We start from the raw sequence: 18104 nt of genomic DNA on the forward strand, positions 1-18104 counted from the left end.
TGGTGAGGGGCTCGGCTCCAGGCTCCTCTCGCCCCCCGGGGGTCTGTGGCGAGCAAAAGCCCCCTGCTGTGGACACCGGGGGGCTCGGTGCTCCGTGTGGGCAAGCGCGCCCGTGGTCCCTGTCAGTAAAAATAAATAAATAAACAAACAAACAACCTGAAACCGCTCTTCCGGACACATAAAAAAAGCCCTAAAAGCGTGCCGGTGGTACAGAACTTGATAAAATGGGAAAATTTGGAGTACCGCAGCCCCGTTTCCTGAGCTGTGTGCTAGTAGTGTGTCACGGAGGAAGGGAATATAAATTAAAGATTGGGTTCATTTAATTTTCAGTAAGGTCCCGGCTTCTGGAGTCGGGGAAAGTTTCTCTTGATGCTATGGTACAGATGTACCCAGTGAGTGTGGGTATCGAGTCTCCCAGTCTGCCTGGTGCTTTGGCTGAAGCAAATTAATTAGCTGCGTTAAATAGGAAGATGGACTTGAACAAGCTTTACACAAGACAATATTACAAACACTGTTGGCATCTCTGCTTTTTTAAAAAATATATATATAAAATAATTAAGCCATTCCTTTATGTGCATTACCACTGGAAAAAATAATGGATTTGTTCTATTTTAATTTAAAATGAATTAATTAAAATTAATTAATACAAATGCTTTAGCTTGAATACTGTGTTGTGTACTATGTTGCCTCCTATTTGAGTTTCTAAATGTGCATGATACTTCTGAAGTGCATTGCAAATTCATCCAGCTTTAGAAGCATTTGTTTTCTGCTTTGGATGATGATGTGGCTGCATGATGCCTCAGAAGATTATTCTGATCCCAGAAAAGTGATGAGGTCCTAAAAATTACAGACTTTGGGTGAGGAAAATTATCCTTAATGCAGATGGGGCTGGCTAAAATCCTTGTGTGATATATGTTTGTGGGATTTCCACATGTTCGTATGCACTGCATTTCTGATATTTTTAAAGTAAAGATAAAATAATGAAAAATAAAGAGCAAGATGAAATTTCAGAGAATAGATTTTACTGATCTGACAGTGGCCAGTATAAATATCCACTGGTAGCAACGTTTTATGTTCCTCATCTCATATAATCTCCAACTGTATCTCAGGTGATATCAGCCTAAATCTTTTGGAATGAACCAGTTTGGTCCTGACACAATTTATCTGCCCGTTTCCAATCAGTATTTCAGAGTGTGCTGCTTTTTATTTGCATTAAGCTGCCTAACCAGTTTTCTCGCGAGCCTAATGGATGAAATTTTACTTCCCGTTTCCCTGGCAGAGGTGAGGTATCGGAGTGCTTTTTCGATTGTTTACCTTCAGAGCAGAGCGTTCTCGTTCTTCTAGTTCTCCCGTGCCGGGCAGCTGAGAGCCAAGTGCACCGTGCCTCCTCGCATACCATAGTGCTTTCTCCAGGAAATCTGGTCATGCTAAAACACAGCCTGTTTTTGTTCACCGTTGGACTAACATTAACAGGAAACTCTTTTGGGATAAAAGGTACGCTTTTTGGTTTTGTTATGTGTTCAGACAGTTTCTCTAAGTCTTCTTGTAGTGCCTGGTTCTGATGGTAAATATGCACAACTCTCAAAACCAGTCACAGCTCTCCCTGGGCTATAGGCTGTTAGCAGATCTCCTAACCAAGAAAACTTCAGTTTAGGAAGAAAAAAGAAAAAAGAAAAAAGAAAAAAAGAAAAAAAAAAGCACTGTAGTTTGAAAATTATAGTTTAGTTCTTTGTGTTTGTTTGTTTGTTTGTTTCCCCCCATGATGTAGTAGGTGTTTAAAAACATTATCTTCTATACAGGACACGGTTGTGACAATTGTAGCTGCTGTTACTGATGAATAGTAAAGAGTCTAGAAAAAGATTTGGATCTTCAGTAATGTGAGGGAACTCCCTTGAGTTTTATTTCCTCATTAACTCCTGTACATTTATGATTTGGCTTCATATTTTAGACTTAGATTTAATGCCTGAAATATTTCTTAGAAGGTGATGTTCTGGTGACTGTACTAGTGCTTTCCTGCCTTCAGGTGTCAAAACTTAAACTCTTAGGACCACATTTCCACTGTTAGTTCCACATATACTTAACTCACGGAACAGATTTTACCATTTAGTTAATCGAGTTATTTCTGATGAAAATAAAAGTAAATACGGAGTGCCAAAGTTACTTGCAGACCTGTTTGTTAATAGCAACTTCCATGCTTTGATTGTAATGACAGTATTTAATGTTGATCATAGGCTGCCTGAACCCAGTTTTCAAAAATCCTGATGTTATCTGATAGGCAGAGATCATCATTACGCTGAGGAATCCTCCTCCTCACTTTGAATGGGTGATTCATGAGTGCTCTGTGGCTTCTTTGCAGTTATGAAATTCTTTCACAGAAACCTGGGAAGCTGAGGTCAACTTTGTACTGCTATAAATGAGAAGAAATCTCTTTGTTTCCTTATAAAAGAACAATTTAAGAAGTAGGAAGCTACTTTGGTTGTTATAACCCATGTTATGTTATTGTTGACTCTGTAACCTGTTTAAAAACAATGGTTATGTCTCTGTTGACGAAAGTGAAATCAGACTGATGAGCAGACAAGGAAAAGGAAAGGAGAAAAAAAAAGTCAGTAGAGATTGTTGTTTTCTGTAAAACCATTTAGCTGAAACCAGATACTCAGCAGATTTCTTATCTTTAACTTCCTTAGTTAGGAAGTTATCTCCAGAGTTATCAGAGTTATGGAGATAACTCTGATATAATGTAAAAGGTTCCAAACATTTTGCAAAGAATGCAGGAGAAACATGAGTGTTGCTGAACAAACATCCATCAGCCATTTCTAGAGAGCCCTGCTATCTACTCACATATCAGCACATTGTTCCTGATAGCAGTGAGGTGATTTCACAAAACTCAGAGAAACTTAACGGATTGTGAGATGTCAAAATCTCTTGCACAGTTAATTTTAACCGGCCATCTACCTCAAAAATCACTAGGAGGGGGGCAGGTGGGTGGACAGAGAAGACAGTTACTGAAACTTTCCGTGTTGCTTCAGGTTAAAAGTATAGGTCATGGAAGAAAGAGGAGTTTCAGAAATGATAGACAAACATAAAAAGTTAACAGTCTGGGTTAAAATATGTGAGAATTGTTTAAGTAACTTGATAGCTTCTCTTTATGTACTCTAGAAGAGTCCAGCTTTAAGCAGAAGTTTCCATGAAAGGAAACTTTGGCCATGAAAGAAAATGTTGATTTCTGTGATTTTCTCAGCATAATCCAAGAACTCTGGCAGAGACAGAACCTACCAAACTGAGCGTGGACAGTTGGGTCCCGTACTGCTGGAATTACTCTTTCTTCATCTATGACCTGAGCAGAATTATTTTTCAGTGATCACCACTGTGCACAATATATTTATTAATCATCCTTTCTGGTTCCTTAGAAATTTCAAACTTTATTTTTAGGGGTATCTTCTGAAGAGATGTCCAGAGTTTCAACATTTGAAACAATTATTCCTCAACGTCTGACAGGCAAAGAGAAACATCACACATTTTTTCATGAGGTTTGTTGTTCTGTCCAGTGTTTTTTCTTCTGATATTGCTGTTTTTCACAATATTGTCCTATAATGCACACACACACACACACTGTGTATGTTATATATTGATTATTTTGTGAAGAAATGTGCTATTTCTTCAGATTCTTAAGTGTTTTCAAGTAGTTTTGAGTAAATTTGTTTCCACAAAGGGCTGTAACTGCAACTCTAAGTTAAAGCCTTTCAAACTTCTAGTCCTGTTAACAGCCTTGTTAGAGAGAAATAAGAACAAGGAGAATATTTCTATTTCCTCCAAGTGTGATTAGCTGTTGAACTACTGTCTGTGCTGTATGTGTTCTTTTGCTCATCGTACCTTGTCTTCGAATAACCAGAAGATTTCAGCCATGTATTGGCTAAAGGGCAGATGCTCACCTTGTACAAGAGGTTCCATAAAGTCGTACAGGCAAATGAATGAGTTAAGAGAGAAAGGTCTGAGCCTTAATTCTTTGGTTCTAAGGTCATTTACCCTTTGCACTGGATACAGAGTTTAATTACCGAAGTAACTGATAATAAAATGCCATGAGTCATCTTTGTGCAAAGTGATTAACAAAGGAAGAATTTGTGAGTCGTTCATCCGGCTACAGGTGATTTACATAAGGAGTGTCATAAAACTTTATGTGATAGTTTAGCAAAAAAAATACATGGGCTGTGCCCTCCTTGGGAACCTGAATCTGGCCAACCTTCATCCAAGCTATGTCTACTTCCTCTTCACTAGTGTCTCTGGAGTATCTGTTTCTGAGCCTATAAAACTATCATGGTTGCCTAGGTTTAGGTATACCGATTCTTCTTATTTTTTTGTTGTTTTAATACCATAAGCTTTAGTTTTTCATTTTTCTATAGACTGCATATCTTTTACATTCCCTGTACAAGTCTCTAATGGCAGATATACATAATTTCTTGTGTAGTTTTTGTACTTTTTCATTATGTCTTCCATATGAAAATTCATAGCTTAATAGAATTTAAACTTTCCATAGGAAAGAATGTAGAGTGTGTTGCTGAAACTTTGTTATATACAGAGCATGAGGATTAGGAGTGCGTGTTCTGTGAATCTGGTAAATACTTCAAAGATGTATAGTAGTTGGATCTCTGTTATCAAAGAAAACATGGAACTGACACGCCCAAATAGAAAATAATATAGTTAAGTGATAACTTTTGTTCTGTTTTCAGGAGCATTCAGATGACAATCTTTCTTACTCAATTAAAACAAGAAATGGAACGTACCTCCTAACACTGAAGAAAAATAAGTATGTGATAGTGTTCTGAGTAAGCGATCCATCTTGGAATTTTGTTGCATATAGACAAGTATTTTTAGATTGTAAAAATATTTTTAATATTTTAAAATTTTTATTCTAGCGCAGAAATTAGATTAATTTTATATTAGCACCACAACCAGTAAGTTTCAGAAAATCCTTATGGAAAATTCAACAGTAGCTCTTTACTGGCAAGGAGGGGAGGGTTGTTAGTGTTGTATTTAGAAAAAAATATCTGTTGTTGTTCCTCATTCCAGAATCAAAAATAATCCAGGCCCTCCTATGACATAGTCTGCTCAGGTCATAATCTATGGATGTTTTAGTTAAAATATTTCAAAATGACTTATTTTCCAAATAGTGCAGTTCATTTTTAAGATAGTTTGTTTCATGTCTGTGAATTTTAATAATAATGTAGCATGAGTATGCTGCTAACAATGTAATACTTACTAGGATTCCTGATTTATTTCTTGCTTTATAGACTCTTAAAAGAGCAGTAGTTTATTTTTGTTTCCAGAGACCTTGTTAGCAAAGATTTTATGCTATATACGTACAGAAAAAATGGGACACTGGAGGCAACACAATCAAAAATCAAGGTATTGTACATAATAAAATTTCCCTTTTGCATAAGAGTTTCCTCAAATCAGGAATAACAACTTTTATGAACTGAAGGTCATATTAACAAATTGTTAGAGCTGAGGACAGCAACAAGAGTGTACATGCATCTAAATGTGTTTCCAAAGCGAACGTGAATGTACAAGACCATTCACTCCAAATTTTTTGTGTCTGTATCCTACAAGATTGAAAATTGTTTACATTTTTGGCATTGGAGGGGAAAATGCAAGTGATGCACATAAAGTGCATACACAGAAGAAAAATATACCTGCTAGGAAAGAGAGATTTTCAGGTTTTCATATTTGTGGCATTTATGTTTAACAATTCCCTGAGATATAGAACATCAGGTTCTGTGTTCTATGAGGGAGTGGCCTTGTCCTCATATGATTATACAGCATCACTTTTGTAAGGTGTGAAAGGAGACACCAAGTGATTATGCCAAGGCTAAATTTGAGCTACGCAAGTAGGTCACCTTTGCATAATATGCAATTAAAGGTACAATGGCAGCATCAAAGCTCTATAGTTTTGAGCAAGCCTTAAGAATGCTTTTACATTTAAGTTTCTACTTGCAACTGCATATTGGCTTAGTGAGACTGCTTTGCACATGGGAGAGCTTCTCAGATCAGCCTGTGAGAGGATTCTGTCTAAGAACACAATGAGCAATATAGATACAAAGATCTTATTAAAAGATGGTGATGGGTTAAACGAAAAAGCTGGTTGTTTTCTAGAACCAAGGGAACAAATGCTATTGTAGTTACTCGCATCAAATAATATTTTTACTCCAAGAACTTTGGGATTATTTTAGAATAGGGAAGGCTTTAAATATGCAAAAGCCAGCTTTAATGTCATGCAAATAATAGGGTTAGTAACAAAATAAGTTTGCATTTGAATGCAGCTGGCCTATTTTGTTATTAATTATGTGGTTTTGTTGCATTTCAGGCACACTGTTATTATCATGGCACTGTTGAAGGAATGGCTGACTCAATGCTTGCTCTTAGCACATGCGATGGCCTGAGGTATTACTTCTTGCTTTTTACTTCAAGATAATTAATTGTGCAGTATCACCAATTTAAAAACAAACAAAAAACTGTTGATATTCATTATACACCTGGAAAGGAAACACAATCCTATCTTGCAAATGTGTTTTTACATTTTGCCTCTTGATGAAGCTGAAACTCTATGGAGGTTTTATACTTTCCCTCCTCTGTGACAGATACTGTTGATAGGCTGCATTTCGAATTTAGCTTTCAGAATAATGAAAGTGTTTCAAATACAATAAAATTACATTTATCTGAGAAACACGAAGGTGGCAGATTAATGCATAATAGTTTTAGGTATTCTCCTGACAGTATCGGTCTATATAAGCTGGCAAAATGAGATGGCATGCACAGCAGATCAGGCAGATACTCAGAATGCGCCTGGAGCATGTCAGTGCTTTCTGCCTTCAATGAGTTTGGCTCATCACCTGGATTTAGATACAGTTGTCAGTCCTAGCAGCCTTGTTCAGCTTGGTATCTTTTTGACAAGCAGGAAGAGGCAATGGAACAAAGTTCACCTACATATCTTTCATGTGTATAGTATCAAAGCGAGATGCCACTCACAATAAATAAAGATATTCCATGGCATTCCTTTAAATGAAGAATAAAATTATCAAACTACTGGTATTTCAGGTAGTACTGGATTTCAGTAAGCAGAACAGAGATGTCATTTTGGCTGTTCAACAAATTTATGCAAACTAAAATAATCATTTATGTCAAAATAGTGGTACGAAGAGTTACAGTTTTTAAGTATTCACCTGTTGTTCATTCACCTAGTCATATCCGTGAAGGAAAAATAATTTTCCATTCTTTTGTGATTGGTAGAGGAATTATCTACATTGGTGGCAAATGGTATGGAATAGAGCCACTCAACTCATCCAGCACATTTGAACACATGTTTTACCGGTTAGAAGATATGGAGCATATCCCTTTCCGATGTGGTATGCAGAATGACAGCCTGCATCATGAGATGAAGATGTTTGTGAAGCAGTCTGTGAAATATGAGCTTTCATCAAACAGTACCTCGAGTGGGGACAAACTTTTGAGGGTAAATGCATTTCTGTTTCTCTCCTGTGGGCTACAGTCCAAGCAATCTCCTCAGTCTGTTCCAGATGTCAATGGTCTATGGAGCTCTTGCTTTAGCATGGTGCTTTTGGTTTAGCAGGCCACCTTGTTGCTCTCATTTTCATGGATCCCAAGTTGGTAGGAGTAGGGTTAAGGAAATCCTGAAACAGAAGGATATCACAACGCCAATTTAACATAGCTTGAAGCAGTCATTTAGCAGAAAAGCAGAGCTCAAACCAAGACCATTGTGGGTGTGTGAAAGCTGCCATTCAGCTCATGCATCTTGGTGTCTGACCAAAAGCAGGTTACTTGTACACAGATATTGATCTGGAAATCTAAAGCAAATTGGCGTTTGAGGACACATTATAAGATGTATCATTACTTTATAAAAGCATTAAATGAAAATCATGAGAAAAATAATTTTAAATGCCTTGAATTTATTACTCATAATGTTAACTTATTGTGCTTTTTAATTTGCAGAAGAAGCGAGCTGTCCTGCCACAGGAAAGCTATGTGGAATTATTTATGGTTGTGGATAATAACAGGGTAATGACTTCATCCAATGCTAAATACTTTTTGTTAGATTATTTTTTTTTTCTCTGACTTTTGCATATGGCATCTTACAGTTTTTGCTGAAGAATTCGGATCCTGCTGTGGTGCAAAAGGAAACGGTTGAGCTGATTAATTATGTTGATGGGGTAGGTCAGTTCAGTCACCTATACTTGGTAGTTTCTACTTTACTGTAGTTTTCCAAAGTAAGGTAGTAAAGTAAATCTGTACAGTTATGTTCTGAAATTGTATTTGGAAGCTATACAGCATTTTGTAACATTTGAGACATGTCATGAATCTATGCACAAGTCTTGTAGAGTTGCAGCCCAGATGTTTTTAAACATTTGTGTGCTCCCTGACTTTGGCTCAGTAGCAGTAAAAATCTTTCATAATTCAGTTGAACTGGATTGATGGACAGTATTTATTTATTTATTTATTTATTTATTTTTCTTCAGATGTATAGAGCATTAAACATCCAAATTGTTCTTGTTGGATTAGAGATATGGACAGTTACAAACCCCATATCTGTAATGGATGGTTCAGCTGGAGACGTACTGGGTAGATTCGTTTCTTGGAGACAGAAAGATCTTCTAAAACGATCAAGAAATGATGTTAGTCATCTCATAATGTAAGTTTTCATTTGGAGGAAATGCCACTCCTGCAGCACTGCTGGTGTTGCTAATGATTTTGATTTTGTGCATGAATGAAAATATAATGAGTAAAATTCACTCAACTTCCAAACTGTTTTGACCTGAAAAACAGATGAAGAAACTATAATGAATTCTTCATAGTTAATCAACTCAAAATCACTGACAAAATCACTGACAAAATCACTGACACAGCAGGCTTAGGTGATTGATCATTGTTTTCAATCTATGTTATTGCCATGTTCACTATTAATTACAGTGAAACCATGATAAGGTGACAACTTTCTGCTTGACTTCAATAAGACCAAATTTTGCTTTGCAGTATTTGTTTCAGACTTATCAGTGTCTTTTAGTAGTGATCATGAACTTTCAGGCCCTCTTTCAAAAGTACCTTCAAACTGTGTTTGTTGCAGAGGGAGAGGCTCTTACGGTGGATCCATTGGAATGGCTTTTGTAGGTACCGTCTGCTCACATGTCCAGGGAGGGTCAATCAGCACTGTAAGTACGTAATGTTGTGCTTAGTAGAAGAAACTAGCACAGGAGCTGCTATTGTACATGTGCTGCTAGTGAGACGAAGGCATTGTGCATTTACACAACGCAGAGTTGTATTTATTGCTAGACATTGATTCCACAGAGGCACACCTTCAGAACACGCTAACAGATAATGTCCACTTTGTGAACTCACCCAGGTGTTGAAGACTGGGCTTGGAGTGGACTGGTTTTATCCACAGGGTTTCTTATGTAAAGATTTGTGCGCATTTTTATGCTTATATACAAATACGTATATTTCCCAATTTCTGTCTTCTTCATGTTACAATCCACTTGTCTGATTTAGTCCTGAAATCATTTTTTAATCACATTTATGTAATTCATCTAGTTCAAGGTTGTATAAGAAAAGTCCATCCTCATAACGTTAAGGTTCATAAGCACAGTATTTTGGGGATAGGAATGCAACTACAACACATGTGCATTGTTACGCTCTTTGTATGGATAGATGCTGAACATAATGCACATATTTTCAAGCGTCCAGAATACTCCACGAGACTGTAAATGGGGAAAAAAATAATAATAATAATAAATAAATGGCAAAACTAGCGAGAAAATTGTTTTTCTCCTTTACCCTTGGGGGTAGATCCAGTATTTCCTGAGGTTCCGTTCCTTATCATAGGGATGCCATAACATAATGGACAATCTTAGAAGCAGATTCTGTTCTTTAATAGTATGTTTGTCTTTGAACACCCCACTAAAATCAATATCACAACTGATTAACTGTGCTACTATTCAGAGTATGATCCTAGAAAGAGTGGCAGAACTTGGCCCTACCTGAAAATACCCAACTTATCTGTTCTTGCCGCTTTTGTTCTGCAATAAAATTTGATATTGTCTTCATGGCCTCTAAGAAACTTGCGGCCTGGATAACTCAGTAGATAGAAACATAGTAATTTCTTTAGATTCATAATTTTTAACACAGATTCTCTTCATTAGTTGGATCATAGCAATTTGTTACGTCATGCTACAGTAGTTGCACATGAATTGGGTCATAACCTTGGAATGAAACATGATGATGAAAGGTGTCCTGCATCCTACATTATGTACAGCACAGATAAGTAAGATTTCCATTTATTTTAATAAACTTTTTTTTTTTTTTTAATTTTTATTTAATCTGCAGTGGCTAGATAAGCTGAGAAACTTCCATGAATCCTAAAGAACTTTTGTGAATGGAAAGTTTAATTACAGAGATGAATTCTTTGACTTAGGACTTTTATAATTTCAAATTAGTTAAAACATTACCTGTTTTCTGACCTAGTCATTCTTTGTTTGTAGCATTCATTAAAACTTACTTGGATTTTATTAATTGCTCATTTTAATAATAGCATATTGCTGTTGGGTTTTTTACCCTGCTGAGAATCCTCTGCGTATATTCACCATGTTTGTGCAAACATGCCCCCTTTGCATAGATTCTCTTAAATGTTAGTTTAAACAAAATGTCTCATCCTATATTTGTTTCAGTTTATTTGTTCTTTGGCTCAGCTTTATCTAATAATAATCATAAAATTATTTTATCTATTCACGCTTATATTAGTAAATCAGCATAACTGAACACTGTACCAAACTACTATGAGAAGATGCATTCCTGAGTTTTTTGGGAATCTCAGTTAAGGTGAATGTCCTGGAAAGTGTATTTTATTCAGACATTTTTGGACTCAGAACAGCAAAGGAATTTCAAAGGCCTGTTTTATAGAGAACATCAGAATATCTAATCTGATGGTCTCTTGCTTCTGAAAGTATTTGCAGTTATGTTATATGTATTATATTTTTATTTCCAGAAGTACTGTACTCCAATACAAAATAAAGAGGAAATATCTCAAGATCTCCTAACATTCTGAAATGTGGTATTTATTATAGATTGACAATGTTCTAATGGTTTGAGTTGAATTGTCTTTTTGCAAGCAAAATGTTTGTAATAAAAAATAATATTATGCTTTCCAGGGGATCCAGGAATTTCAGCACCTGCAGCGCTGATGATTTTGAGAACTTTATTCTAAATGGAGGAGGAAACTGCCTTAGAAACCCCCCCAAAACAAGCAATGTTTACAAAGAACCTGTCTGTGGTAATAATGTGGTTGATAACAATGAAGAATGTGACTGTGGTAAACCACAGGTAAAGAAATTCAGCTGGATACTTGTGTATTATACTTGTTGTATTATACTGTCCTTTTGTTGCACCTGATTTGAACTAGTATCTGAGGAGTTTTCCATATAAGTTTATATTTTTGCAAGCTGTATAAAGATAAATTCTAGAAAAAGCCTAAAATCATACTTTAATTTAGATATGAATTCAGTTAAATGTTACTGGACTTCACAGAACTTTGAGTCAATGCCTAAGAAAGAAATTTCAGTGCACAACATGTGGAAATGCCATCATTTTTTGTGCTGACATTAGCAACATAGAGACTTCTGTTATGTAAATGAGACTACTAGTCTGTATAGCACTTACAGGTTTCCTAACTGTAACTCTTAAACTTATCCCACAACAACATTGCTGTTGTTGGTCATATTTACATTGTGACAATGCCCCTCAAAGAATGGGATATATTTACTGCTTCTTTGGAAAATAAAGGTCTCTCTGTCTACACTTAGCTTAAATTAGGCTATAGTGAGGTGGGGATCAGTCTCTTCTCCCAAGCAACTATTGACAGGACAAAAGGAAATGGCCTCAAGTTGTGCCAGGGGAGGTTTAGATTGGATATTAGGAAAAATTTATTCACTGAGTGTAAACATATCCTATATTCTTGAGCCACAACCTGTCAAAATAGATGTTTTTTTTCTGATGTCTTGTTGTAAAAAAATGCAGCTAAACTGTATGCTGCTTTATGTTGGAGGATATCAACCTCAGAACATGAAAGAGAGTATGAAAGTATTTAATGCTTGGTTCATCCATGCACTTGGTTTGACCATGTACTTTCCTTGCTATACAGCAAAGTAAAAACATTGTGTCCCCTTGTTCATGTCTGTTCTTCAGGAATGTACTAACCCTTGCTGTGATGCTGCAACCTGCAAACTCACATCTGGATCACAATGTGCTCAAGGACTGTGCTGCAAAAATTGTAAGGTAGGCTATATTTGATTAAGCTAAATTGATGCTAATTATTAGGTTGGATTTTGGGGGTTGGGGTGGTGGTGGTAGTGTTAAAAAGGTTATCAGGAAATTCCCATCTGTCATTGGTTCATGACTGAATTTCTGCTGTTGCAAAATACTGAGGTGGCATTCTTCTCTGGTTCTAGTTTAAAGTGGCAGGAACAGAATGCAGATCGAAGATGGACTTCTGTGATCTACCTGAATACTGCAATGGAAGCTATGCCTACTGTCCAGATGATGTTTATATCATGAATGGTTACCCATGCAATGACATGAAAGCATATTGCTACTATGGAGTATGCCAGAGTTTTGATTCACAATGTGAAGCTATATATGGAAAAGGTACATTTATAATTGAACATAAAAGGCTTGTAGTCTTCTACAAGACATTTCATAGTTTTTGTTTTCTTGCTCATATTTTTAAGACAGTGTGGTGGCTTACTAAGATTCACTGTTTTTCGCACAGGGGCACGAAAAGCACCTAATCTATGCTTTGAAAAAGCCAATATTAAAGGGGATAGGTTTGGAAACTGTGGAATGAAAGGTGGAGTGTACAAGAAATGTTCTGTTCAGTAAGTCAATAGCAAGTAAAACCCTCCCCTAAAACATCCAGTGTAAAATTCTACTCTGAGATCTCATGTTCTACAAGTTCACAACAGAAAGTATCTGCTATAAACTTGTAAAACATGAGCTTTAAGAGAAGAATATTTGCTTGAAATGCAAGCTAAGTTTGACTGGATGGTGTATTGCACTGACATTGTGGTGTGTTTTTTGTGTTGTTTTTTTTTTTTTTCCTGTTCATCTTGTCTCTGAGTATCATCTGTTCACTGCAGGCATAGTCTGTGTGGCAAGGTCCAGTGCACTTCTGTTAGTCTTCAAAATCTTCCTGCTTGGAGTGTTGTCAATAATGCATCTGGGGTTTTATGCTGGTCTTCTGATTTTGACTTAGGGTCAGATATCCCTGATCCTGCTCAAGTTCATGATGGAACAGCCTGTGGAGAAAAGAAGGTAAGACGAATCACAGCAGCATTACTTGGTATATTCCACCAAGTGGAAAGTTCTTAACTTTCAAAAGCATTAAATTGTTCTCTTATTTATATGCTATAATATAATTAAAAATATGCTTTTTCAGATATACACACACAATTAATTAACTCTTTAAAAAAATGTGACGCTACAAATCAGTGAGCTACAGTATGAGATACTGAAATTATTTCCATCAAACTGCATCCATAGATTTAGAAATCTTTGAGACAAATAGAGCTATAAAATTGTGAAGTACTGAGTTCTATCAACCCTTTTCCCTGACATTTAAGTAAGAACTGTAGACTTGTAAACATATATTTTTGTATAGTATATTTATAAAATGGATGGGATTTTTGGAAGTCTTGTGTGTAAAAGACACTAAATATTTTTTCCAGGCCTGTTTAGATTTTGAGTGTGTTGATGCAAGTTTTCTGGGCTACAGCTGCGATGTAAAGCAAAAGTGTAACAATAATGGGGTGAGTAGATGGTGTTTTCATGCCCTATTTCTTGAAGACAGAGATAGGTGCAAAATCCCTCCATAAAAGCAATAACCTGACAGATGGCTTTGTTTTATTCTGATCTGAATGAAAAGTTAAATCCTTTTTTTTTTTTTTTTAATCTGCAATTCATCTTGCCAGTATACTGTAAACATCTTAGCACTAACACTGAAAGACATTTCTTCTAAATTTCCCTAGGGAACCTTTGAATATTACTGAACTGTCAAACTTTAAAAGGAAAGTATTCCTTTTAAAGGAACAGACTAGGGATCTGTGATTTACATACTTCTCTGTGAAAAATCAAAAAGGAGCCCAGAGGTTTTAAAACTAAAAAGTTCTTCTTTGGACGGTACCCTAGTGTAGGCAAATAACAACAACATCAAGAAGAGATTAACTTCTACAGAGAATGGACTATTGTTATCAGTATTACTCCATGTTTTGGGATTGGAGGGAGAGAGGTTATACTTAATACATTTCTATGGAATACTACAGAATATTCTTATTTCCACATGCAATTCTTAATGTGTAACTCCAAATATATATTGGAGGTTGAAAGTAGATCAAATAGATGTTCCTTTGACTAATCCCTTTCGTATGGCCTCTAGGTGTGTAACAACAATGGGAACTGCCATTGCCATTCAGGGTGGGCACCTCCCTTCTGTAACCAGCCGGGCTATGGTGGCAGTGTTGACAGTGGTCCAGCTCACATAGGTAGGACACTGAAACTGTCTTTCATTCTGCCTCCAGTGTCTGATTAAAATGATCTATTAATACAGAGTGTTTTTCAGTCTCTTTTCAAAAGCTTTTTTGCTATTGCATGGGCCGTTTAATCATGGAATGACTTGAGAATGAACATTATTATTTGATGTGTAGGTCTGCAGGCATCGAGAAAGTTGGTCCAAGGAAGAAGTTGATCTCTCTTTTGTCTGCGATAAAAAACATTAATTGCTTAGAATTACTACTACATTTTTAGATAGTTGGATATTATTTAGTTAGGTACTATACACCAGATAAAATGGGTGTAATATAGCAGGACTACAGCTTGAGAATGAAACTAGCAGCCTTTATGTATGGAAAAGGTCTCACTGTAATGGGAAGGATTAAGGTGATGCATGCAGCAACTAGCAGTTCACTCACCTAAGAGCCATGAAATTTTGCGAAGGGAAAATGGAGTAGATTTTTCTGGCCTTTACACTGAAAGACCATGCAAAATGTTCTGTTTGTTGACTAAAAGGAAAAAGGTTGTATGTCATACAATGTGGGGTGGGTAAAGCAGGAAGAAGTACTTGTGCTTACATATGTCCAAATCTTAATTACTAAATTTGATTTATAATAATTTGAAGATTGTAGTTTTTACAACAGAAAAGAGTTTTTAATGGGAAAACACTTTAATATGAGGTTAAGCAAGGTGAGTATCTTACATGATTTAATTGTTTTTCTCTAGATACATCACTTCGGGATGGCCTGCTTATATTTTTCTTCCTTGTGCTGCCAATATTGATTGTGACTGTAATAGCAGTAATTAAGCGCGATGCAATAAAAAGGAAGTTTTGCAGGAAAAGTAGAAGACAACACAGGTATTGCACTTATTACAAATGTGTATCTCAACACTTGGAAGCATGCTTCAAATAACTTCAGCAGGATACAGACCTTATACAAAGAATCAGAACCCCCCAAAAAGAAAAAGACTACCCTGCTTATAGTAAATGTGGGTAGTTTAATGCTTAGGTTGTCAGTTCTTAAGCATTTTTTCACAATATTCACTGCACTTTCCTGATCGGTACTTATAATTGTATTGCATGGACACAGTGGTACAGAACATTGAAATTAGTTGCCAAAGCCAGGAATGGGTGGAGTCAAAACCAGAATCGAGACCTTTGAGCCCAGTCCCTTGATAAGCACTCAACTTAATGTTGTCAAGTCAAATGGGGATTTTCCTGACAATGTGGTTTTCATTTCAGGGATAACAATGTGCAGCAACCAAAGCAAAATAATGGACCAGCTCATACTACAGGAAATAATCAGGTAAGAGAGACGCATACGTGCATTACTTCATTCTGGGTAATCCAAATTATACAGTGCCTTTTCTCTAACGTAGTTGCTGATGACTTTGTGGGTTTTGATACGCTAAACCCATCAGAATTTCCAAGTATTTAAATTGGACAAGATTTGTGTTTGGGTAGGTATGGACCTTATTGCCTGCATTGCTTATTGCTCAGCAGAGCAGCCAAGATAGAACTATGAATTCTGCAGCCAAGTACCAGAGAAGCTGTTTAGCCAGGCTGTGGATCTAGTTCTGGTAAAAGAAAATAAAAACTATCAAAACACAATATGCAAGAGTATGAAATGTCACAGGAAATGGAAATAACCTCTGAAATACCATTAGCTTTATACTGAATAATGAGCCACACTTTGTAATGTGTTCCCTGTTAACCTGATTTTCTGCAATATCTTTTCTAGTCGGCCACATCAAATCCTGATTTTTTTACCATATCACATTTTCCTGGTTCAAGGTTTGTAGAATTTAAACTCTTCTTTATTTCTTGTTTGCACTGCTGTATCAATGTAAGTGAAATGCCTAATGGCTCATGTCCTGCTCTGGGGCATTTTTCATGCAGCATCGTATCAGATGAAATAGATTAAACGCTTAAAGGAGAAGTGCAGCTTTACTACTTCCATAGAAACCAGCATAATGGGACATGTAAATGCTACCAGAGTATTTTGTGTGTGTCTGTGTGCGAAATACATGTATAAATGCTATAAATTGATTAAAAATCATGAAGTACCAGTTTACAAATATCAGGTGTCTCAAGTCATGAAATATTTCACTAAATGTGCTTTCCACACTTCAGGCAGCCAGTACAAACACGGATTCCTCCAGTTCCTTCAGGACCTCAGCGACCTGTGGTCCCACCTAAACCAGCTGTCTGAGAAGTTTCTAGGGAATCCTCACCAGTTCTGACCAGAAACTGATCTGAAACAGATTAAAGGTTGGAATTCCCCAGTCCTCACCTTGCACCTTATGAAAAAAACAAAAGACACTGAACACAGAAAAAGAGACCCTGAATGCAGATTTTCTAACTCCCCATTATTTTGCTAAGAGCTGCTGGCTATATTTGTACCTCACCTCTTTTTTATTTTCTTTTTTTTTTTTCTTCCAAATCAAAAGCCTAATGTTCAACATTTGTTAGTTTAAATCTATAACAGCACTGGAGAACAGGACTCCTCTGAAGTGTTGCCTTACCTGCAGGCCAAAAAGAGAAGCGGATGTTTAACAGACATAATTTATTCACCTTTATTTACATGCTAACATGAAAGTCAGAGCATAGGCTGTCCTCTGGGGAAGCCTACAACCTGTCTACCTCCCAGCCATCCTCCAGGCTGTATGCTGTGCCTGCTGAGCACCCCACGTGCAGGGCCTGGAGCCCATTCTGTGCCTTGCTTCGAGCCCTTCCTGTGCTGTCGCTGTACCCACGCTGGGATCCAGAGCCACCTCTCCTGGAAAAGAAGCTGCTACAAGGAGGAGAAAATGTCACTGGGAATAACAAAGTTATGGATACAGACTGGTCTCCTTTATGAGGAGAGGGTAAAGCACGTGCTGTGTTTGCATGTAGTCTCTAGGAGTACGAACAAGCAGTGAATAAATTACGGAATCATCTTGCACAAGTGTTTCTAGTCCTTAAGCTGGTCATTTTGCAGGGAAAATGGTCAAAAGGACCCCAAATCCACTGTGGGAAAAAATCTGCGTTGGCAAGGCACATCTTCCAGGGAAGGGAGATTTCTTTCTTAAGAGAGAGAGGTTGTGGGGTGTCCTTCTTTGGAGATATTCAGAACCTGCCTGGATGTGATCCTATGTAACATGAGGTGACCCTGGGTGACCCTGCTTGAGCAGGGGTTCGGACCAGAGCATCCCTGGAGATCCCTGCAATTCTGTGGCAATTCTGTGATTCCCGAGTGAAACATCCCTATCGTGTCGGTGCCACATCAACAGAATTCAACACCAATCACCAGTGTTTAATATGTGGTTAATATGACGGATTTATGACCACGAAAAGTTAAAACCTGTCCCCTCAGCCAGCAGCGGCGCCACCCGCCGTGCGGCGGCGCTCCTAAAACCCTCATTTCTCCTCATATTTCCTTCCCTGGTCCTCCGAGCCGCCAGAGGACGCCGGTAGGGCCGGGAACACCCCTTTTAATCCTACTCCTGCTCCCAGCTCGGGGCAC

General features: G+C 37.2%; 1 protein-coding gene across 4 annotated transcripts; it reads left to right on the forward strand.

Annotated features, from left to right (window-relative positions):
- The first annotated feature begins 3 nt into the window (after positions 1-3).
- On the forward strand, positions 4-16870 carry LOC101795287 (disintegrin and metalloproteinase domain-containing protein 9). Of its 4 annotated transcripts, none has more exons than XM_013103066.5 (22): positions 4-1494; positions 3430-3527; positions 4725-4801; positions 5322-5400; positions 6359-6435; positions 7282-7504; positions 8002-8067; positions 8148-8219; positions 8526-8698; positions 9131-9215; positions 10203-10324; positions 11208-11379; positions 12241-12330; positions 12504-12699; positions 12824-12929; positions 13191-13365; positions 13779-13859; positions 14486-14591; positions 15325-15457; positions 15842-15905; positions 16341-16393; positions 16733-16870. In XM_013103066.5, the coding sequence occupies exons 1-22, from the start codon at positions 1425-1427 to the stop codon at positions 16809-16811; spliced, it is 2397 nt and encodes a 798-aa protein (XP_012958520.1). In that variant the 5' UTR covers positions 4-1424; the 3' UTR covers positions 16812-16870. The 4 variants fall into 4 exon arrangements, with proteins under 4 accessions (XP_012958520.1, XP_038037401.1, XP_071895986.1 ...); XM_038181473.2 differs by having other exon boundaries at positions 4728-4801; XM_072039885.1 differs by lacking the exons at positions 4-1494; positions 5322-5400 and having other exon boundaries at positions 3486-3527.
- Positions 16871-18104: the final 1234 nt, after the last annotated feature.

This window comes from Anas platyrhynchos, chromosome 6 (assembly GCF_047663525.1).
Source record: "Anas platyrhynchos isolate ZD024472 breed Pekin duck chromosome 6, IASCAAS_PekinDuck_T2T, whole genome shotgun sequence".
Classification (NCBI taxonomy): domain Eukaryota; kingdom Metazoa; phylum Chordata; class Aves; order Anseriformes; family Anatidae; genus Anas; species Anas platyrhynchos.